This window comes from Blastomyces gilchristii (assembly GCF_000003855.2).
Source record: "Blastomyces gilchristii SLH14081 genomic scaffold supercont1.6, whole genome shotgun sequence".
Classification (NCBI taxonomy): Eukaryota; Fungi; Ascomycota; class Eurotiomycetes; order Onygenales; family Ajellomycetaceae; genus Blastomyces; species Blastomyces gilchristii.
Window position 1 is genome coordinate 2,955,494 of NW_003101677.1, and position 23,568 is coordinate 2,979,061.

The 23,568-nt window shown below is 36.2% G+C and overlaps 2 protein-coding genes across 2 annotated transcripts; both read right to left on the bottom strand.

The window, feature by feature from the left end:
* Nucleotides 1-38: 38 nt before the first annotated feature.
* BDBG_04047 (uncharacterized protein) lies at nucleotides 39-4,189 on the bottom strand (the record flags this gene model as incomplete). The annotated part of the gene is made up of 3 exons (XM_031721518.1): nucleotides 39-1,347; nucleotides 1,409-3,658; nucleotides 3,780-4,189. The coding sequence occupies 3 exons, from the start codon at nucleotides 4,187-4,189 to the stop codon at nucleotides 39-41; spliced, it is 3,969 nt and encodes a 1,322-aa protein (XP_031578101.1).
* A 971-nt stretch (nucleotides 4,190-5,160) lies between these two features.
* Nucleotides 5,161-8,912, bottom strand: BDBG_16950 (uncharacterized protein; the record flags this gene model as incomplete). The annotated part of the gene is made up of 9 exons (XM_002625943.2): nucleotides 8,766-8,912; nucleotides 8,454-8,693; nucleotides 8,329-8,363; nucleotides 8,155-8,186; nucleotides 7,068-7,361; nucleotides 6,870-6,983; nucleotides 6,566-6,772; nucleotides 5,927-6,499; nucleotides 5,161-5,793 (listed from the first exon to the last, which is right to left on the bottom strand). Exons 1-9 carry the CDS (start codon nucleotides 8,810-8,812, stop codon nucleotides 5,161-5,163), a joined length of 2,175 nt encoding a protein of 724 aa, XP_002625989.2. The 5' UTR covers nucleotides 8,813-8,912.
* Between the last annotated feature and the right edge of the window lie 14,656 nt (nucleotides 8,913-23,568).

Consider the following 23,568-nt stretch of genomic DNA (forward strand, 5'->3'; position numbering starts at 1 on the left):
AACTCCAAATTACCAGGCCAGCATTGGATAAATAATAGCTATACCACACTTCTCTTCCGCAAACCTCTCCTCTGCGTCTGAACAGAAGGCGCTTCTGTCCTGCGTGGCCGCCGGCCTCTAACAATCCGTTTCTTAACCCACCTAGGACCCTGCGGAAGTCCGTGAGACGCGGCAAAATCTCTGTCGGAATTCCTAGGCGACTCGGGCTCGCTAGATATTGTTAAATCTACAATAGAACTACTGCTCTTCTGCGACACGTCTTGATTGGTAACATATTCAGAGTGCTGCGTTGACTCCTTGTCAGCCTCGGTTATGGCTGGGAGATCCAAACTGTCGTCATAGCGCTGGGGTTTCCGGCGGGGTGAAGATGATACCTGGCGCGGAGATGAAAGGATTTTTCGCCTGCTTCTTCTAGTTACAGACGTGGACGGCGAATTTTCCGCAGCTGTTGTTGTGCGGGGTGGGGCTGTAGAAACGAATCGTGCCATGGGCGGTGATACACTTGGAAGGTTCCTATCAGGTTCGTAGAAAGGATTGGGGATTACAGATCCACTTGAACCAGGGTGGTGTGCAGCTGGCTGGCTATCTTCGACAGCGGAAGGGAGTAATGAAAGCTGGGACTCGTCTTGATCTATAGTCGTCTGATCGAGCTGAAACAATGGCGGTGAAGAGTTGTAAATGGCATCGGAGCCAAGGGGCATCGGCTGAACATGTTGTGCACAATCATCCATTGGAGCGTCATCGACTGACTTTATTCCAGCGTCCAATCCGGTATCGATACACGTCTCCTCAATAGACGGTTCATGCTGTGAGGTGGTTGTTAGGTCCTTGTTAGAAGCCATAGAATCCTTGGCCAATGCATCATCGGGTTCGAGATACTGAAGCTGATGGCCAGATAAATCTGACAATTTCTGATGATGGGAGCTAGGCTTGTGGGAAGAGGGATCCGATGTAGGATCTTGTAGCCAAGTAGGGGAGCTGGGCACCTCCGTGACGATCTGCTTTTCAGGCGTACCCCGCGGAGAGCGGTTTGCTGAAGGGGCGGGTTGGGGCTGGTGATCTTTGCGAAGATGCGTTGAGGGGTTAGGTGGTGGGCTCGAGACAAAGCCGGCAAAGGTAGGGGATTGAACGGTCGGACTAGCACAATCCGTGACCCCCTTGTTCTCGATGGTTGCGTCATTGTAAGTCCTCGAGTCCTGGACGTTGAACAATAGCTCTTCGGGAGGAAGAAAATCTGAATCAAACCCTGACCTAAACCCGGCCTCTCGAATCATTGCCGAAATTTCGTGTCGTGTCGGCGACGAAACAGTGGCGACTTCGGGAATCGGGGGCGGAAGTTCAATAGGACTGGCTCAGGTATCGCGTAAGCTGACTGGCCCATCAACAGAAAAGGAGAATTTATACCAACAGGTGGTGCTGTGTCTCCTCAACCACCTCTACTGAACCATCAGTAGATCCGATGGAGAGCAATTTCGGTTCTATGAGCTCTCCAAATTGCATTTCCCTAAATCCATCATCTTCTCCTTTCCATTCATCGTAACCAGGCATCTCAAACATGGTATATCGCGTCACCCCATCATCGTCATCGCCATGGTCGTCTCGAGGTTGCTGTCTATCGCGCCGCGCAAGCCGCAGTGTTAAAATCCCATCCGTAACATCTTCGATAACGGCAGTACGATATTTAGACACCAGCGGTTGCCAGTTTGTAGCTTTAGACATGTCCAGCTGCTTAAAGGCGACGATCGTTCCAGGCTTCATATCAGCGTCCCGTGCATCTTTCAGAATAGACATATCGTCCGGTAAGCCTGGAAGATCATCTGTAGACGCACTCTTATCTGCTGAAGTCGCCTCTGCGCTAGTCACATTACGGCCGACCCCATTAAGAGACTGAGCTGAGTTGTAATGTTCGTCAGCCCAATCATTCCCATAATCTAGCTGATTTCCATTTGAAAAACTCGCGTCTCCATTGCACCACTCTTGGTCATAATAATCGGCTTCTTGGCGATTTCGAGATTTCCGCTTTCGCTTCTTGCCACTAGCTTGTTGGTTTCCTTTAATTTCGCGGATTTTCGCCTGCGCATCCTTATCCCATCGTTGTACGAAAGGGAAGGGCGGCGTGGACAACTCTACATCATCGTAAAGACATTCCGTAGCTTGAAGGATGAGTCGATCTTCCCAGTTTTCAATCGAATCGATCTTCGCTTCCGTAGATTTATCAATTTCTTCAACTGAGGATAATTTTGACTGTGGTTTCGGCTGACGTACATGATTGCTCAGCGTCTCTCGCAGTGCCTTCTCACCCTCCTTTGTTTTTGGGGTTTTCAAACCTAGAGAGCCAAATACAAGGCGCTGCGAGCTAGGAACATCTAGTTTTGACTGTCTCTTAGATGATTCTGTAGCTGTCCCGAAAGCACCGTTGGCGCCATTTATCGGTGTGGTTGACATCGATTCAAGAGGACTCAATTTATTAGCGTTCTTGGTAGGCTGCGGGGTCACATCAACACCCCCTTTCGCTATATCCCGTAGTAGCTGTGCACGCTTCCTTTCAAACTCCGCCTGTTCATCGTTGCCTTTCACCTGACTTTCTGAGATCTCTTCACCTGACATCCCCGGAAACGGGCCAGGGTTAGCCTCGCACCATTTGCGCAGATCGGCGAAATTAGCATCTTTGTGAAGGATTCCGAGCTCCTTCAGTTTCTCAAGTCTTCTTCGTAACTTGTTTCTCCTGTTGGTATTCTTCGTTCGTCGAGAACCGGTACCAGGAGGATGGACAATTGGCTGTGGGGTAGCGACGGAGGTCTGCGGGCCATTTTCCGTCAAAGATGTTGTCGCTTGTTGTTTGGCACTGGTAGTAGAAATATTGATATCTTTTGATTCTGAAACTGATGAACTACCACTGGAGCTTGAAGATGCTTCCGAAGATGCTTCACTCGAGATGGAACCACTGGAAGAGACGGAGCTTGTTTCATCCTCGTCGCTCGCCGATTTTGCATCGGAGGATGTTGACCCCTCGGAATCAGATTGTCGCTGATCCTCAAAGCTTACGCCAAGACTGCGCTTTAGCGAAGACGGACAGGATGTCCGCGCCTTCTGAAGCAAGATCCCGTGAATTTTGCGCTCTCCAACGCATATATCAGCTTGTGCTTTTTGCTTCTGTTGCCTCGTAGCTCGCGTTTTCGAGTCGGGGGTGGGGGCTGATGAACCGGCCCCTTTTGCTATAGGTAGTTCCTTGCTCCGTTTCTCGTGGAACATTATGGCTTCCTCAGACGGGGTAACAGCAGATTCATCGCTCTCGGTTTGATATTCATAATCGTCGTCCTCTTCATCGTCCTCGTCGTCGTCTTCATCCCCTGCCCTAAGAACAAGCTCTTTCCCAGCTCCATCGGTTTCTTCTTTCCAGTCTGGGTCGTTCTCTTCATCATCTTCGTCTTCAAGATTAAAATCTCTTGCAAGAGCGTCATCAACCCGCCATCCGCCAAAGTTCAATCGCCTCTTCTTCCGAGGTGGAATTGTAATAGGTGGCCTTGACGACACTGCTTTTTGAATATAAGGTTTCCCGAACGGAACACCGTCGATCAAATGCTTCCCATCAATAGTGATCTGATGGCGGCCCGTAAGTCTCCTGGCCATGAGATCACCAAGTTGTAATGCGCGTATTCTAGAGCCCACAGGGAGAACACAAGGTCAAAGTTAGCAAATTTGCAAGCAAAATAAAGTCATCAGACAAAATACCATAAAACAAAATATAGAATAAGGGGCCCGAAACAGGATAAACATACACAACTTCATCCCCATCCCTCAACAGCCCATCCACCTCCATAAAATGTAAACACTCAAACCCCATAACTTCCACCGCATAATCCTCCAGTCCCCATTGCCCAGCACCACCACCAATGCCACCACCACTCCCACTATCTTCCTCAACTTGCGTCTCAAGTGGAATAACCTCATTCACATCTTCCAGCAACTGTGCGATTGTCAACCCCCCGCTCCCCGAAGCCGCTGCTGATGCGCCAGATCCAAACCCAGCATTTGGAGCCCGCGTCGACGTAATTGTACAAGATGATACCGTGGCGAAGGATGAGACAGCAGAATTGGCTCTGGTGGACGCAGAGCTGGGCGAGGAAGTTGTCCAGAGGACACGGGTTGTAGGAAGGCCATGCCGCTGTATGACGAGGTGGAGACGCATGGCGCTTAGTGGCTGTTCGGTTTAGAAGGAAGGAAGATAGGAGGGGAGAGAAAAGATATGGAATTGATTTGAGTTCCTGCTGCCAGTTTCGTCGTTAGTTTCACCGAATCCTGTGGTGTCTGGTAATTTTAGCGGGTCCTATTCGCCTAGATCCCGCCTGTGGATGCCATTGTTAGAGCACTTAGGAAAGCATAGACAGTATGGGAGCTTTGATGCTCCTTATCGAGTGAGCTGGTAAATTCTAGCTCCAACCCGGAGCTTCAAAATATAGCATAGAGAAGAACAGTAGAGGTTATATTAAACAATATGCTGATTAGTGCCAGTCACACTATTACTATTTGCCGCTGCCTCTCGTAGACGGTAAAAGTTCAGCTGATAATGCTGTGTCTTTGGTGTTTGCGATGGATTGGAAAGTTCCAAATATTCAACCCCTGGCGATGTCAAACTTGCCTATATTTGGTCTAGCGCCTAGCGCCAGCTCTCGCTTAACTCTGAATTCTTTTTCGACTTCAATGTATTTTGACTGAGAGTTTGAACCAGGTTTTATTTTTTATTTATTTGATCCCTATTGAAACCCATCCCGCAAAGAATTTTTAATTACCCCAGTCAATGTTGTTTTTCTCTAAACAAAAATATGTCCCATGCACTCATTGATGCACAAAAGCGACGAAAAAAGAAAAAAGATAAAGGGAAAAAGATAAAGGAAAAAGAAGGATTCCTGACATGAAAATGTACGCTTTCGTTATCCGAGCCCATGAACCCTCGCTTTCGTGATACATCGTTATCCCAAAAGTTTATATGTAGAAAAGAAAAAGAAAATAAAAGACAGTTGGAAAGAATGGGAATAAGCTATTTGTTGAGAGAAATAGCAGTTGATCGCATACTAATACTACGATCTTATCACCTCTCGCATACTCAGATGACAGGAGAAGGACTCATATATTTCCCAGTGGAATTTCAACCTTTAAGGATCAGGCTTGTTTTCCCGCCCCCGGAACGGGTTTCCTAGGGGGAACTCCCATGAAGGGCAATGGCCTTCGTTGCTGTGAGTCCTGTAGTGTTTGTTGTGTCTGTGGTGCCTGTTGTGGTGGGTATAGGGTCTCCTCGATAAGTTGAGTTTGTTGAACCTGTCCAATTGATGTCGATTGCAGCGGCTGGACGGCGAAATGGGAGTTGGCACATTGCCCATCCAGAGGCGTTACATTTGCATAATGGTTATCAAAGAAAGACTCCGTTGATGCATTGCGCGGGCTGCTACTAGGGAAAAGCCGCTCGTTGTCTTTATTATCCTTTGCTGAACCCTTATTATCAGCCCCTGACCATGATCCTGGGTCTGGAGGGTTATACTCGCGCCGCGGGCCATCCACTGGCCCAAGAGCATCTGCCATGGCATCCTCATAGCTTGGAGGAGCATCATCGTATTCGGTGTGCACGGGAGCGATTGTCGGGACAACCTCAGGCCGAGGAGGCTGCGGAGGCGGAACCTCGGATACCTTGCTGACCTTACTAGGAGACCGCCGGACAGCGTCTAAGAGGGCCTGAGGAGGAGCGATTCCAGAGTATACTTGAACGGGTATCCGGAGGGGAACAACGATAAGCTCAGGCTAGACCGCGAAATATGCATCTGTTACTTGGGTGCTCCATTATGAAATTACAGACAGATCAAAGATCCAGCCCTACGTATGAAATGCATCGAGGGACATGGGAGTGTGTATCTGGAAGCCGTGAGTAACGTACCTTCATCATAGCAGAAGAACCATGTCTTAATCCAACTTGTACATCCAAGTTGTACGTCCGCGATATATTGCAGGTATCGAATGACGGCGCCACAGAACTGGGCAATGGGGTACGATCCCACATGCTGGAATCTATCTTCCACTCCTTCCCAGCGGGAGCGGTTCCATCCCCAAGCGGGATGTTCATATTGCTTTGGCTTACAATGACCCAGCTCCCACTCTCAGTTCTGGCAAGATCGTGGGCCCGGATGTGTGTATATGCGATTAATTCGACCTGTATCATCTGCAAGAAAATCGTGTCGGAGCTGTCGTTAAGCTTTCTTACCAGAATTCGTAATGGAATGGGCTCGTTACAGGTGATGATTGCAGGACTAGGTAATCTGGCATCTACGGAAAATTTGGGAGGTTCTTCCTCGATATCGATCAAGGGTGGAGGATTGGTTGTTCGGAAAAGACTCTTCTTCCCAGGTATACTGCTGACTTTTGAAAATTGTTGCTGGCGTCTGGCATACGATTCCGCGCCGGGTACTACTCTCTCCGGAGGCTCGATGGGCAGGAATTTGAAATCCGCAAACTAGATCGAGTCCCTATCAGCATTCAACTTCGAGGAAGCGAAAGGTATATCCAGGATCATACATACCCCTCTATAATTCTCCTTGTAAAACTGTGGCCGCGCAACCGTCGCCTTCACGTAATATCTAATCTCGGCCTCGCCCGGAAATCCCGTCAGCGACGGTGGAAGTGCCCTACGGACGTGTATATTCGTATCGCGGGCAACCTCTAGCCTTATCGCGCCCATGTTGAGATTTGTCCTCGCATGCTCACTGCAGTCATTATTGAAGGGAAACTATAGAGGGCCGAATAGCAGGAGCAATTAGTCGCGGTTTTTTCAAACTCGAAACCGTACGCTACAATATTGCCTGGAATCTTCTCATTTGACTCACTTTGAAACTAAAGGGATATTCGTGATGGCCGGACGGAAGGGTATAGTACGGGTTACTTCCGACGAGTTCAGACGTATCCTCAACCGGAAATAAAGTACGGGTTTTGTATAGGAGCTGCAGGTTTGAAACCGCGTGAGTAATTAGCGCGAAAGCTCCAACCTCAATAGACTCGATTCGTTATTATAAACAGACGCATACCTTGTGGGATTCCACCTCCGTCCTCTTCTTCTCACTGCGGTCACTATTGGGGTATTTCGGAGCGGCAAGCCTGGTGCTGCTCTCGCCCTCGAGCTTCACGACGACGCTTGATACGGGAGTATCGGTGGATAGGGCAAGGATGACTTTCCCTGTGATGAAATCGAGGTTCGTAAAATACGCATGCGGCCTATCCAGATGGATTCGAACAGACATGGTGAATAATTGGCTTAATTCGAGTGGGATTCCTGCGCAGAGCGTTTTCCCAACAGGAAATGAGCTAACCGCGGGGTGTAACTACACTACTCTGCGAGGCGAAAAGCAAGTATTACACAGACAATTAGAAGGGAGGTGAAAGCAAAGCTGGGAGAGAATCTAGAAGCGAGCACTGCGTCCTCTAGAAGACAAATTAGGTATTATATCTGTGTTTCTCAAAGAGTAATTTAGAGAATGAAGACACAAGCAGTTTTGTTTGTTCCGGTGTGTTGCGGGCGGGCACTGGAAACTGACCGGCCGGAGATAAATCCAGGCAGATGTCGTTGTGCCAAGCCCCGCCATATCTTTCGGCTTTCTTGTGGCTTGTTCGGTTCATGCCACCGCAAAGATTTATACACTGAAGCATTAAAGTAGGTACCCTTCGAGATACATAGGGCTAACTAACGGATGAGCTAGGACAAACATCTGCTTTCAGCCTTGTGCAGCAGAGCCATTAGTTACTCCGTAATTATGATGAATATGCTTATCGGCACGAAAGTGTTCCGAAACAAGCCAAAACCACAGCAGTCATTCAGCTTTCTTTCCACGCCTCAAGCGATATGATATGCTTTTAAGATCCTGAGCCACGATACGCAGTTGGTTGGTAGCTTTGTTCCCTGTAACCGCTTGCCGCCTCAGCCTCATCCACACGTCACTTGCGAGTGCAAAGTTTGTAAAATGGTTCGAGAAATTCCGGATTTGCAGAAAGGGAAATAAAAAAGACAAGAGAACAGAGGGAAATGCTGCTATCTATCGTTCATTAACACAAACTTATGATACGCCTTTATCTATATCTATCAATACACTGCAATAGCATGGGAATACAGGCACATACATGTACCAGGGGTAGGGGCAGGCGAGGCGATTCTGGAAGCAGGGTAAAACTCAAGCATCAGTAAACTCAACCGGAGGACTTATAGGCCTTCTTTTGCAAGCATATCTACATTCACCGGATCCAAACGGAATCAGCTAGATCCAAAAGCTGTTTGCAGATATGTGGCTCTCTTACCAGCAATATCCAGATATAGGGCAAGTGCATTGAACCTGTGGCTCCCCCAGAAACACACATCAGTATTTGCCTGCGGGGTGATCATGCTTAGCATGAAACATCACAAATGGTTAACCAATACTCACTTCCTGGTGTTCCCTGTTACTTCAGAGACAACAAGCCACTTCAGACGGTTGGTCCAGTTGATTAAGTCAAGATGGCTAACACCAACAAAGGTGCCTTTATAGCCCTCTTGACCTCCCCACTTGCTACTTTGGACGCTGACCAGTCCGTCATTCGGGCCTTCCTCCTGCTCGATTATCCGGTGGGACTGGCCAAACACAGACCACAAACTTGGGGTTAGCGAGGCCCCGTACGAAAAGTACCTGGGTGGTCCCTGATAGTGAGTGACGGGTCACCGTCCTTTATTTGCGAGCGAGCGCTAGTAGATTACACACCTGACATCGTGAACGTCTGGAGTGTTCGGATTGAACTCCTCCTGCATGTACTTGCGAGTGAGTTGATTGAATGCCCCTGATTCGATTTTCAGCCGCGCGAGAGCGTTGCATACTCGTTTCTCTGTGTTCCGTGTGCTTGAACAAGATATTACCCGTATTCGAAAGGGGATATGACGTACCTCCAATCTGCCCAAACACATAATCGGCAAATGAAGAACCTACTCTAGTTAGCAGTAGTACTCAAGCAACTTGCGACATGACCAACCTCGATGAGGGGTGGAGATCGTAGTCAGGGACAAAACGCGGAAGCTCGTAGGGCGAAGTCTACTAATCATATAACGGGAGTCCAGACCCCTGGTTCCGCTGTAGTCAGAACAGTTTCCCTGTGCAAAACATGTATGAATAACCCGAAAACACATACCCCTAAATAATAAGGTGAGCCCATATCCAGAAATAATGAAATTTTATGAAAACTTCAAGCAGGTTTAACATACCATACTATGTCTTTAAATAGAGGATAGTTAGCGAAGACAAATTATCCATCAAACCGTGCCTGCATACATATATAAAATGCAAAGTCTCCACTCACGCAATAATATTGACTTCGTCGACCTGAATCCAAGCCTCGATCCCTCTCATAAGCGCTTCGGCTCGTTGCTCAACGGACCCTGACGGCAAGACAGGAACCGTAATAACATCGATCCCCTGAAGGGTAAACGCCTCCTTGATTCCGCGCCAGTATTGGATTCCTGGAAGATATTTCCCCCCCAGTCTCAACTCATCAAATCCTAACAGCCCATGGGCAAGCACTATGGGGTATTTTGGCTTCACTATAGAATACAACACCTCAAAGATGGTTCAAGATAGCAAATATATCAGCAAATTGCACTAGGCATCATATTTTCTTTCACCAGGGAGGTGGTTTCCATTTTTCTTTTCACTACTTTTTTTTTTCCCTCTCACTGGGCATTACTGACAGTATGTATGTCGAATTGTAGAGTATTTGTCTTTGATCAAAGGTTCCAATAGCTCAAGGCATAGATCCCGTGGATGAGGCTTTGATGCATTGATTGTCAAGCTGAATCCTCACACTCGAAATACTGCGAGTACTTGAGCATTGTTGGGATGATGGCACGGTGAAACTGTTTTACAAACCCACCAAATGACTGGGTTACAGATCGCATGCGTCATTCTATGGCGCTGAGAAATAATTCATTTTTGTTGACAAGTCCTGAGCTGAGAGCAGAATGAAATTAGCTAAGTCTCTTGTAGAGAGGCATTCTCCATTTAAAAAAAACACTTCAATGATGATTCCAGTAAATTTAAGTGACACAATGATAAATATTGAAGCCTGAAGCTAGTGAGCTAAATATTGCAGTTGAATAACAATTCATACAGAGACTACACTACTATTATTATTATTATTCTTCCATTATACTCATATGCAAGCGGAGCTTATGATGGCTCCTTGCGTGATGTTAAATACAGGCCAAGTGTTGGTTATACAGGAGGAAATACAGGTGTTGAGACCACGCCAAGATAACAAGAACATAGGAAAATACAAAGGAGTGACTATTAGATACATGCGATAATAACTCCCAGCCCAGGGACATAGAGTGATTTTTGTTGAAGTGATTTGTACACCTCTGTATTTATTAGAAACCTGAGGTGCTTGAGTTCCGGATTTAATGTATCCCCTGCGGGTTTCGAACCTGCACGCCTTGGTTTCCCATGCCAAGGCGCTAAAGTTACCAGGTGGCCGCATTAACCATTCAGCCACCGGGGCACAGAGACTACACAATTCTTGCATTTTTCATCAATCTCAAGATAATTGAAATATTTTAAGACATTGCAAAATGTGTAGAAGCTGTTATAGAATTCAATGAAAGATTTTCTAATCTTAGCTGTGTAATCTGTGCTACAGTTAGACTGGCTGATAGAATTATAAATTTCAGATTTAATCTAATTTTATAAGAAGTCTACACTAATGTCACGCCCCCGGCCGCGCCAAGGCCCCATTGCGGTTCCACACGGTCCATCGCTTCCTTGCGGATGATTCCATCCATCCCGCAGGCCATTCGAACCGGTTTCCAACCACTCTATGACATCATTCAGATATATTATAGGAAGATCTGATTGATGAATATAAGAACCTCACTTCTATACAAGATTAGCAGATTACTCTTTTATAACAGTGAGATACTGCTGAGGTATCACTCTGGCTATTCTCACTCATGAAATAGAAGAAGAGTATTCACTCATTATCTATATAAAATAGCTAGATACTGGCTTCTTATCAAAGAAGTCAGTGATTTGTTTTTCTTCTATTAAAAGAGATACAAGAGTTACTGCATTTCTCATACAATCTTCTTAATATACTAAGTACTGTATCTGTGATATTCTTAGAATAACTCTGTAGCTCATAAGCTTACTATTTAAATAAAATAGTCAAGCTCACTTATACAGCTTTTTAAATAACTACTTCTATATAATATCACTAACTAGTTACTACTTCAATTTCATTATATTACAATTTAAATCACTTAATCTGATTATAAGTTTAAATCAGTTAAGCTCTATTAACAGACTAATATAATTTTATATACTTATATTAAGACTGATTTAATCTCACTCTCTGAAGAAAATTTCATATTATTCTCTAGAGTATATATATCTCTATCTTAGTAGAAATTCAAGATTTCTGAATCTACTGTATACTTTAATATAAGTTCTTTAATTACTCTATTACTACTACAGCTTCTATACATTTATATCTATTATAAAGATAGAGAGATTAAGATTGAAGATTTTTTAAATTATAAGAGAAATATATTATCTGAATTTCATAACTTTATCTATACTTTTAAATGAAAATTTCATTTTAATCTGAGTTAGTTTAATACTTATAAGATATGAGTAATATACACTGTTAATCTTCTTAAAGATATCTCTGTAACTACTTGAGTTATTAAGAAGAAAGAGCTTAAGTATATTAATACTATTATAACTTAAGAAGAATTTAAGAACTTTTTATTAAATTAAATTAAAGATTACTGCAACTGCAGCTTTATAGTAGTATAGTAATTTAACTTATTATATTAATAAGATAATAAGAATTCTTCTAATTTTAATACAAGATTTAAAGAATATTAAGAGAAATTAACTAGTAATTTAAATTAATTAAAGACATAGCTTTATCTTATAAAGCTGATTTATAAGATATAAATAATAATATTATAGTATCAGAGTTCATTAATTAATTATACTAAGCTTATTAACTTAACTTTTTAAATCTATTTAAATAATTCATACTCTGAGAAAAAGATTAATAAGATCTCTTTTAAATAATTAATAATAAAATTTAAACAGTACTATAATAACTTCAGTATAAAGAAAATAAAGAAGAATTTTAAGTATTCTAATTCTTCACTCACTGTGAAGAAATACTAAAAAAGATTTAATAAAGATCTTTATTTTAACTGTAGAACTAATAATTACTATACTAGTAATTATAAGAAACTGAAGAAGAAAAGAAACTGAGAAGATATCTTCTTAAAGTTAACTTCTCTTCTAATAAATATATTCATAAAAGATAAATAAGAGAGAGAAATAAAGAATTAATAATTCTTATATCTTTAAGTTTATATTATAATCACAATATATATCTTAAATAAGAAGATATTAGTGAGATATCTACTTAAATTTAAAATAAATATTAACTTTATATTCTATTTCTTTTCTTTAATAAAGAGTTGAAAGAAGATAGATCTATTAAATTATATAAAATTTACTGATAAAATGAAATATTACTATTTTAATATAATTTAAGTGAAGTATATAATCACAGACTTAGAAGAAATGTTTAAGAAGAGTAGTCTATTTTTTCATATAGTTAATATTATAGATAAGAATATTATTCTAGATCTTCTATAATTAAGAGAAAATAATTCTCTTATTAACTGAGTTATTTAGATATAACAGTATTATCTTATTAATAAAGAGATAGTGATAGAGAAATCTGAAGAGTTTCATTGAAGAAATCTTGAGAAAAGAATAGAGTTAATATACTATATAGTAGATAACTGAGACTTGAGAATAGATAAAGAAGCTATTATTCTCACTATAAGATTAGTAGCAGTATTTATTATTAAAGATGAATATATATAATATCTTTTTACAGATTATAAGAATGTCTTTTCAGAAAGAGAAGTAGTAAAGTTTTCTAATACTAAGATATAATATAAGATTTGTCTTAAAGATAATATAATAATACTGTATAAATTTCTTTATAACTTGTCTATAAAGAAATTGAATATTCTGTATAAATATCTTGAGAAAGTATAATTAAAGAACTGAATACACTTATTAAAGAGTCTGATAGAGATATTTATACTCTTTATACTTAAGAAGAATAATAGACTATATCTATGTATAGACTACAGAGATCTTAATAAGATAATAGTTAAGAATTACTATTTATTATTATTAATTAATAAGATGATCAATTGATTATCTAAAGTAAAGATATTCTCAAAGATTAATATATAGAATATCTATTATAGAATTAGAGTTAATAAAGATGATATTTAAAAAACAGCTTTTCATACTAAGTACAGTAATTTTAAATATCTTGTTTTATCTTTTAATCTTTATAATGCTTCAGCTATCTTTCAGATCTATATAAATAAGATGCTGTGAGTAGACTGACCGTGTGACCGTGTCTGAGACCAGAATCAAACTTTATAGTTGTTACATTGCCTAAAAGCATTACTTCTGATCATGATTTGTATTCATCACATTGATTTCAAATCATGTTATTTTAAATATTAAAGATCTCAGATTCACTTTTCAAATAAAAATCTAGTTCTGAATAAAGAATATGTTTGAATTCTTAGTCACATTTTCATTCTGATCTCATTATTGAGAATGACATTAAATAAGATTATGAAATCACTTCTCACTTACATAATATCATAACATAGTGCTTATTTGTTGAAAATTCAATAGAGAGTGTTATCAAATATCATTACTTTTCTAAACACAGATCATAATTTATATAATTTTAATTATGAAAAAAATATAAAATATAAAAAAAAAAATAAAAAACAAAAAACAAAATAAAAACAAGAAAAAATCAGAATGAACAAAAAAAAAAAAAAAAAAAAGAGAAAGAAAAAAAAAAAAAAAGAAAAGAAAAAGAAAAAAAGAAAAAATAAAAATAAAAAAAATCAAGATCACAGAGCTGCAGTATTCTTAAAATACTCACTTCTCAGAGTCTTCATAATATTCATTATTAACTGTGTATCTCTTATAGTGAGAGTAATACAGCTGTGATGAGTTATTATTTTAACATTATTTAATAAATAATCAGTATATATCTGTATAAATGTGAATATTTAGAAAATATATACTTAAAAAGTGTGATCAGAGTGAACTCTGCTGTCACTTGAATAGTATTAAGAGCAGAATACTGAAATTGATGATTTCTCTCATTGATTTCACAGATAAGACAGATGAAGATGATCTTGAAAAATATAAGATTTTCTAACTTCTGATAAAAACAGATCTCATAGAGAGACTCTATTTTCATAATATCAGAGACTGAGTATTATCAAAAAGTATTACTTTTATACAATGCACATGCACTTACTGTGATAATTCACTCTCTATGTATGTGACTGAGAGTTACAGCTTTCTCACACTGCACAGCTCTTTCTGAAATACTGACACTGGTTTGTAACTCATGCAGTCTTTCAGTTCAGCATGCACTGTATGTATACAGTTCTGCATACTGAGGCTGTGTTAATTATTATGACCTGGCATGATACTCACTTTTCATGAGCTATGTTTCATTTGAGAGAAGAGAAGAGAAAGATGTGACTGTGATTTTATTAAGAAGAGATGAATAATTAGTAATATTGAATATAATTTAATTCTTCTGTATTTAAAATTTGATTAGTCTATACTCTTTAATTTGAGAGTTTCTAAGAGTGTTTTAATAGTTTTCATATCAGCTTGAACTTAGTGATGAGTTGAAGAAGAAGAGAAAAGAGAGAAGAAAGAAATGAGAATAACTTATCTTTATAATATGAGAACAGAGAATTACTGTAATCATTCTCTCTAGTAATAAAGATCTGTTTTCTGTATATATCTCTGATATAGATTATATGATAACTGTATACAAAGAATATCAATACTGCATGTATTGAATGAAGATAATGTTGCTATACAACACTGTAGCTGTTTTCATATATCTCTGAAAGCTGTTAATATTTTCTTTATCTCTTTATATTTAATAAGTCAGTAATATATTTCAATGCACTCTCTCTTTTATCATTATTATTATCATCATCATCATCATTATCATTATCATCATTATTATCATTATCATCAACATTATTACTATCATTATCACTATTATCATCATCATTATTATTATCATTATCATTATTATCATATTATTCCTGACTGTCTCTTCTGTCTTCACCTCTCTTCAATACTCACTGAAATTAATCATGTCATCTCTCTTCAAATATTCTGCAGTCCTGTGAATTATCAAGGTGTGTGAGTGCTGTCACAGATTGAAGGAAGAAAAGAAGAAGATATTCAAGTGAGAGAAGACAGATTGTAAGACATGTTATAATACCTTGAAGAGACTCTGTAAGAAAGTAGAATAATAATGATTTTAAGTAACACTTCTGATAGATTTAGACTGAACTAAGTATAGAAATAATACAGATGACACTGTTCATAAGAGATTAAAGAAGAAGACAGTGAAGAGTCTTATACAGTAGAAGTGAGATTAGAAGAAGTTCTGAGAATAATTTAAGTCTAAGATAAAGAGAGAGAGAGAGAAGAAGAGTATTACTGTAAATAAGCAGTGATAGAAGAAGATTAAGAGAGTATTAAAGTAGAAGATAAAGAAGTCAAAACTGATAAGTTTTTTATTTATTGAGAGATAATGATTTTTAATAATACTTCTATTCTTTAATTGATTAGCAGGAGCTGACAGAGAAGAAGAGAATTGAGATCTTATTCAGGTCTCAAATGCACTTCATAATTCAGAACATTGAGAAGACAGTTCTGCTCTCTGAGCATGTCAATCTGCTTATCACTGAGATGAAACCTGAGACAGCAGACCAGGAAATGCGGGATTTTAAGGCATAGATTGACCTGGCTGAGAGAGAGCAGTGAAAACCCTTCTCTGAGAAGATAGTGAAGAGAGATTTTGAGATAATTATCATCTCAGATAAGAAGAAGAAGAAGAAGAAGAAGAATGAGAAGTAAACTATGAAGAATGATAAGAAGAATGAGAAAGAGAAGAAGTAGATTTTTTTCTTTTTATTTTAGTTAGTTATAAGTTTAAGTTTTTAATTATTAATAATTAAAATTGATTTTAAGTTTTCAAAAATTATTGTACAAGTTGTAATCAAGTCAGGAATGATATATATATATATATATATTTAACTATCATGATTCCCAAATCACTATAATGTATAAGTATCAACATTTTTTCAACATTAATATTCACAATATTAATATATTTTTAATGATATCATCTAATAATGTAATTTGATAACACTCTCTTTCACAATATTAATATATTTCAAGAAATATGACAGAGATTAATCAAGATTGTTTATTTACTTTTATAAATCAATGATATTCAATCTGAGTTAGTACTAAAATTATAACTAAGCTAAGAAACAAGATTATTTTCTCTTATATTAATTCTTCTTACACATATCAGTGATCAGTTATTAAAAATAAATTGTTATCTTTCTTAAATTATTATCATATCTTCTGAATTCACTTCTTTCACTTCTTTTACTTCTATTGAAGATTTATAAACTCTTCAAGAAATCACTGTGAATCACAAAGTCTATATTATTTACAATTCAACACAGAATACTCTCTTTCAATTATAATAAATAATCACTTCATTCTTCACATCTGATTTCAGGTCATGAAATTTATAAAAAACTCAACACAAACACTGAGATGAACTATGAAATAATTATTAACAGATTGCATTGCAGATTACTGAAGAGTCATCTCTCTGTTACAATCACTACAACTTCATTCAGAAACATTCATTATAAACTGATCATAACTCTGAAGGAATTTTCTGACATGTGAAGTCATCAGAATGCAGACAATAAAAGAAAAATAATTAAAAAATTACTACTGAGCTGGTAAGTTGCTCTATCAGATAATGATTTTTAATAATACTAACTTTCTAATATGAAGAAAATTATGTGAAAATGATTATATATCAGTACTCTGATTTCATAACTCTTATCTGATAACTTCTGTGAACAATTACTTTACATGTGTATATCTCTGAATCTTTCTCTTTGATTAATTAAAAACTCTGAATGTCAAACACTTCTTTAAATACTTAATTCAAATCTTCATATTTCACATCAATTCTGTCTTCAGTTCAATCTCAAGACACACTATAAAGTCAATATACAATATCTAGAATCAGAGTTGAAGAATCATTAAAGAGTGTCTCTCACAGTGAATGCATGAACTAGTACAAACAATCTTGTATTTATGAGAGTTATATGTTATTACATTGATGAGAACTGAACTTATCAAGAGATATTAATTGAATTTGAATCATTAATCAGTAGTTATACTGAGAATTATATAAAAGAGATATTAATAACTGTGATTAAAAATGACTATTGAAATATTAGTCTCAGTCTTCTTACAATTACAACTGATAATGCTGTGAATAACTACACTATGATGAAGAGCTTGAAGCAAAAATTGGCTTTGCATTTCTGAAATGATAAATAAGGTCATATTCTCTGCATTGCTCATGTGGTTCAACTTGTGATGTAAACACTGATAAAGAATCTTAATATCAAGATGAAGAATAATGAGATGACTGATTCTTGAGATAAGAATGAGATGAAAGTGATTACTCAAGTAACTTTTATATTCACTTTACAAAAGATAATGTTTTTTGACAACACTTTTTAATATTGCTTTTTAATAACACTTTTTAATAATGCTACTGTTAACTTTGAATAGATTGACTAATAATTTAAATATCACAGATTTGAAACATTACTAATGTGATTTGTACCTCCTCTAAATAATAACAATAATTTCATGATATTTAATAAACAAACAAATCAGTCACATCACTGAATATGATACAGAATATTAGAATATGATAAAGTTTAATATATGAAATAACTGTTCAGACTCTTTGATTATGTCAGATAATTGATCATTGAGTGTAACACTCTGATTGAGAAAAGATTCAGATATTGAAACTTTCTGATATGAAGTGAACTCAGTTGAAATATGTGATTGATTTACTGTTTCAGTTTTATAAGATAATAAAGACAGTCTTAATCACTTGTACATCAATGCTGCAGTCAGTCTGATAAGTGTATAACAGTTTATTTACTCATCTTGAGAAGCAGTTGAATCACTCAAAAAGAAATTCAGTCTGAGATAATGCTATAGTGCAGACTATTATTACTGTAAGGAATAAACTGGTATATTACTACAGTAAAACTGAACAATCTTTTGCAGAGTACTATGCTGTAGCAGCTCTACTAGATTTCTCTTATTAAGTTAACATCTAGACTTCTCAAGATTGAACAGAGAAGGAATGAGACTTATATGTTAAATTAACTCAAGACTACTACAATGTCAACTATCAGAGATTTGAATGAGCAGATGTTTGAGATATGAAGATAGTGAAATACAATTCCCTAGTAAGTAATGATCTTTAGTAATGCTTCATATTTCATAGAACTATAATACTAACTTTGAAACAGAACTTGCATATATTAATTGCAAATGAAAATCAGGCAAAACTACATGCTTGTAAAACTGAATTTAATCACTATCTTCAAGATAATTCAATGAATTTACATGTCAAATCAATTCTAGAGTTATAAAAAATTGTTGAGAGTATATATTCAACTGTTGTACTGATGATGTGTGATATTCTGATAATTTCATTGACAGGGGTGGAAATGAAGTGAAAGTTCAACTTAAGTTGAGATATTTATCACTATCACTGAGAACAATTACAAGGAGAAATAATCAAGAAACTTATAATTATAAAACATGAAATTATCAGACAGTTTAATACCTCTGATCACAGTATATCAGAGAAGTGTAGTTTTCATAAGAAAGTGAAGAATAAACTTGCACAAGAATGTATTTAGTTGTTTCATGAGTGTTATCAATAATTGTTATTAAATTCTGATTATATAAGCAATCACTGAATGAACTGAATGAGACTGATTTTGATCTTCAGTCTCAGTCTCATTCTGATTTTGAAAGAATGATCATCTTTCACAGTTTATTCTGAGAAATTACTCTCATTTCACTGTTCTTGAATTAAATCTGGTCATTTTTCACACTATTTCTCTCAGAAATGATTCATTTTCAGATTTTTTTGAGGCTTGATCCTGGTGGGACTCACGCCAAGAAATGTATGAGACCAGATCAAATGAGATCAAATGTGAAATTCATGGTCCCGCCGGCCAGTCTACATGTATAATATGAAGGTCATGATAGACAGTGATCTATGTTATTATGCAATGATTAAATCTTCAGTTATAAGATATTATAATCTTCAGTATATTCTCTTATTAAAACTCTGACTTCTTACAGAATTTGATGATTTAAAAGATGTTTGCATCTGATACATGATAAAACTAAATATAGATATTAGAGAATATTAATTCAAAGATATTTATATATATAAAATTCATAATCTTAATTATAGTCTTATATTAGAACTTGTCTGACTATCTGAATAAGACATCTTACTGAACACTTGAAATAGAAGCTTAATATTTTCTAATAATAATAGAATTCATGAAGATAACATTTACAAAACTATGAATCTGACACAGACCTCTGTCAATACATATAAAATACTTTAAAAAGTTACTGACAGAATCACTGACAAGATCACTGATAGCAAAATTATGTAACAATCTACTTCATCAGTCTGATCAATATTAAAAAGACTCTAGAAAAGTTATTCTGTGTTATAATAACAGATTCTGTAAGAGGTCTACACTGAATAGATCAGTATAATATATAGGTCTTATATAACAAGGAGAAAAACAGTAAAGAAGGAAAAGAAAGAGAAAGTATGAGAATCAGTGATTGAAGTAGATATTTATACGCGTATGTGATGATGTACACAGTGAAGCTTCAGAGTGAAAGAATATACACACATTTGTAGCAGTCAAGAATCAGTGATTGAGAATGAAGTGGTAGGAATCTATGAAGTGTAACAGAATAGTTTATATGATTGATCAGGTGCAGTCTGCTACATTAACTCTCTCTTTTCAGAAGCAGTTCTCATTGGTTAAGAGCTGCTGTTTCAGATAACACAGAACTCAGAGTTCAGATTGATTAATCATAGCTGACTCATTTCACAAGATATTATCAGCTGCAGTCATGTGATCTCTCATTGAGAATATCTTCAATCTCTCACTTCAGCTCATTATCTTCTTCTATGATCTCTGACAGCTGTCAGTCAGAAGTCAGTTGAGAAGAGAATAGGTCAGTGACAGTGCAGTGAAGCAAGCTTGTATAAAAGATATTATGAATTTCTGATAATGTGTCAAGATGATAGTTGTGATGATCTAGAACTTCTATCACTTTATATCTGATATGATGATAATCTAGCATACAAGATAGATGTGTGATTTGTATATTCTTGAGATTTAATTATATAAGATCTTCTATCTTATACTGCTCTGCAGAATCTTGTCAGATATTGATTTAATCTTCTTAATTTTATTTCATGATTACTATAAAGATCTCTGCTCAGTCACAGATGTCTCAGAGCTTCATTACTATATTATCAGTGATCTGAATCAGACTGCAGAGATTCAGTGTGAACTGTGTAGTCTCTAGAAGATTCAACACTTTCATGTGATATTTATATGTAAGAAAAAATGAGCTTATACCTGTTAAAATAATATCTTAACTGTTGATAGCAATCTCTGTGTGTAGAAGAAGATCATACCAATCATTTTATAACTGATTCCAGAACTTATAAAGATAATTCTTCACAGTCTGAATTATACTATTCTGACACATCATCAGTCTCAGAGTAATAGACAGGTGATAATTCACATGTAATCTTGAGAATCTGAACAGATTCTTGTTCAGAAAGTGCTCATGAATTGACAGCTTTGATTCAATACTATAGATCTTAGTAATTCGTACATTTTAATAGAATAAGCTCTGTAGAAAAGCTTCAGTGACTTGTTCAGTATTTATCTTATTATAAGATTTCAATATTACATCTTTACTTAATTAATTCATAATGATCAGAATGTTTCTACAATTCTTACTCTCAGAAAGATTAATAGCAAAGTTAATTACTATATCTCATCAGATTCTATTAGAAATATTAAGTAGTTTCAGCAGATCTTTTCTACAGTTGTTTTATAAAATGATAGAAGAAAAATAATTGCAGTTTCAGATAAAATATCTGATGCTAATTAATATCTCAGATCAGTAGAATTCTTGAGAGATTATTTAGTACAGTTGTTCACAGTCTGAATGACTGATTATATATAAATCATGCATCTCTTGCATTATTCAGGTGTATAAGAGTTCAGAGTGAGAGACTCAGTGTTGTCTATGAAATTATAGAGTATTATTATTATTGATTGAACATTCTGAGATATCAATTCTTATATGTAGTTCTGGGGGAAATCAGAGTGCTTCTTGATATACTGTTTCAGTGAGAGTCTGAAGAAGTTCATCAGCCTGAGCTACTATATATCACAGTTTATTCAGTGTAGAAGAAGTGAGAATATCAGTATCAGTATTAGTTCAGAGAGAGAGTATTCTAATCAGAGAAATGTGTATAGTATTATGAGTTATTCTATCTTGATTAATTAATATCTTCAGATCTAAGAGCTGATACTCTCAGTTCATTTAACAGATGTCTGTTATATTAGAAGACATATCTTGCTCTCATTATAAGAGAGTATCTATCATCAAGTTCTGACTGTCAGATCAGTAGTGTATCATGAAATAAAAGTAACTTAAGAACTTCAACTATTACATCTATTATTCAGTAAGTTTACAGATTGTTATAAAGTATCTGAGATTCTTATAATCTATAATTATCTCAAATTCAGAGATGCTTTGAAGTTCAGAGTCTTATTCTTCTAAACAGTGTATAATTATGAGAAGTTTCTTATCATAGATCTTATAATTGCATTCAGCAGAACTCAGTTTCTTAGATACAAAGATGCATAATTGTAAGATATCTTTATTATCATATTACAGTATAACTTCTTCTGTGATATAATCAGAGAAATCCGCTTTAATAACTGTCTCACAATCAGAATCAAATATCATTAGTAGAGAGATATTAATGAACATCTTCTTCATCTATATAAACATAGCTTCAGCATTCACTGATTACTGAAATACTGAGTTCTTCTTAATAAGTTCTGTAAGTGATCTCATAATATCTGAGAAGTTTCATATAAATTATTGATAGAAGTTAGCAAATCTGATAAAGCTTTATACATCTTTTACAGTGCACAGAGCCTCTTATTCAAGAATAGCAGAGACCTTCTCAGAATTCATTCAGACTTCCTTGCCAGCTTCTATGATAAAGTCTAGATATTTTGTACTTTTAATTTTAAAATTAAACTTATCTATGTCTATCAGTAGTTCTGCTTTCTGTAGTCATTGTAATATCTTTCACACATATTCTTGATATTCTTTTCTGAATTTATCAGTGAAGATGAGAATGTCATTAAGATATGCAGATGTGAATTTATCAAGAAAGTCTCAGAGTGTCTAGTTAATATACTTTTGAAATGTACTGAAGATGTTAGCTAGTTCAAAAGGTGTAACTACTTATTCAAGAAGATTATATTATATTTGAAATGCTGTAAGTCACTCATCTTCTTCAGTGATACAGATCTTATGAAACACAGTAATGATATCTAACTTTATAAACTATTGAGCTTATCTGATACAAGCTAGAGTTTCATTGATAAGAGATAAAGAATAACAGTTCTTCTTTGTTAATCTATTCAATTCTTAATAATTCACACAGAACTGAAGTTCTTCACCTGATTTCTTTGCAAAGAGAATAGAGGCTGTGATGAAAGAGTTACTAATATGTATAAATTCTGTATTTAACAGATTATTAAGTGTCTTTTAAAGAAGAAGAAGTTCATCTCAGAACATGTTATAAAGAGAGTCTTATAATAATTCAGAGTTCTTATTATCTCTCTTTTTTAACTTGATACTGTGATTCACTTCTGAACCTTGTAAGAGAGATAGATTTATACCATTATTATCTTATCAGAAGATATCTAGATATTCATGATATTATTAAGAGAGTTTTATATGAGAATCTATTATTATAACACAGAATAACTTTTCTAGAGCCTTTTTAATATTGATCAGACTGATGAAATAGATTGATACATAGTTCTGCTATCAGTCATTTTATCAGTGACTCTGTCAGCAGTTTTGATGATGACTTCTTTTTCAGAGTATTTCATGAGTGTTGGCAGAGATCTGTGTAAGATTCATAGTCTTGTGAATATTATCTTCATGAATTCTCTCATTATTAGAGAATATCAAGCTCCTGTTTTAAGCATTTAATAAGATGTCTTATTCAGATAGTCAGGTAAGTTCTAATATAAGATTATAATTGAGTTTATCAACTTCATATGTATAGGCATCTTCATATTGATATTCTCTCACATTTATGTTTAGTTTCATTATATAACAGGTACAAACATTCTTTGAATCATTA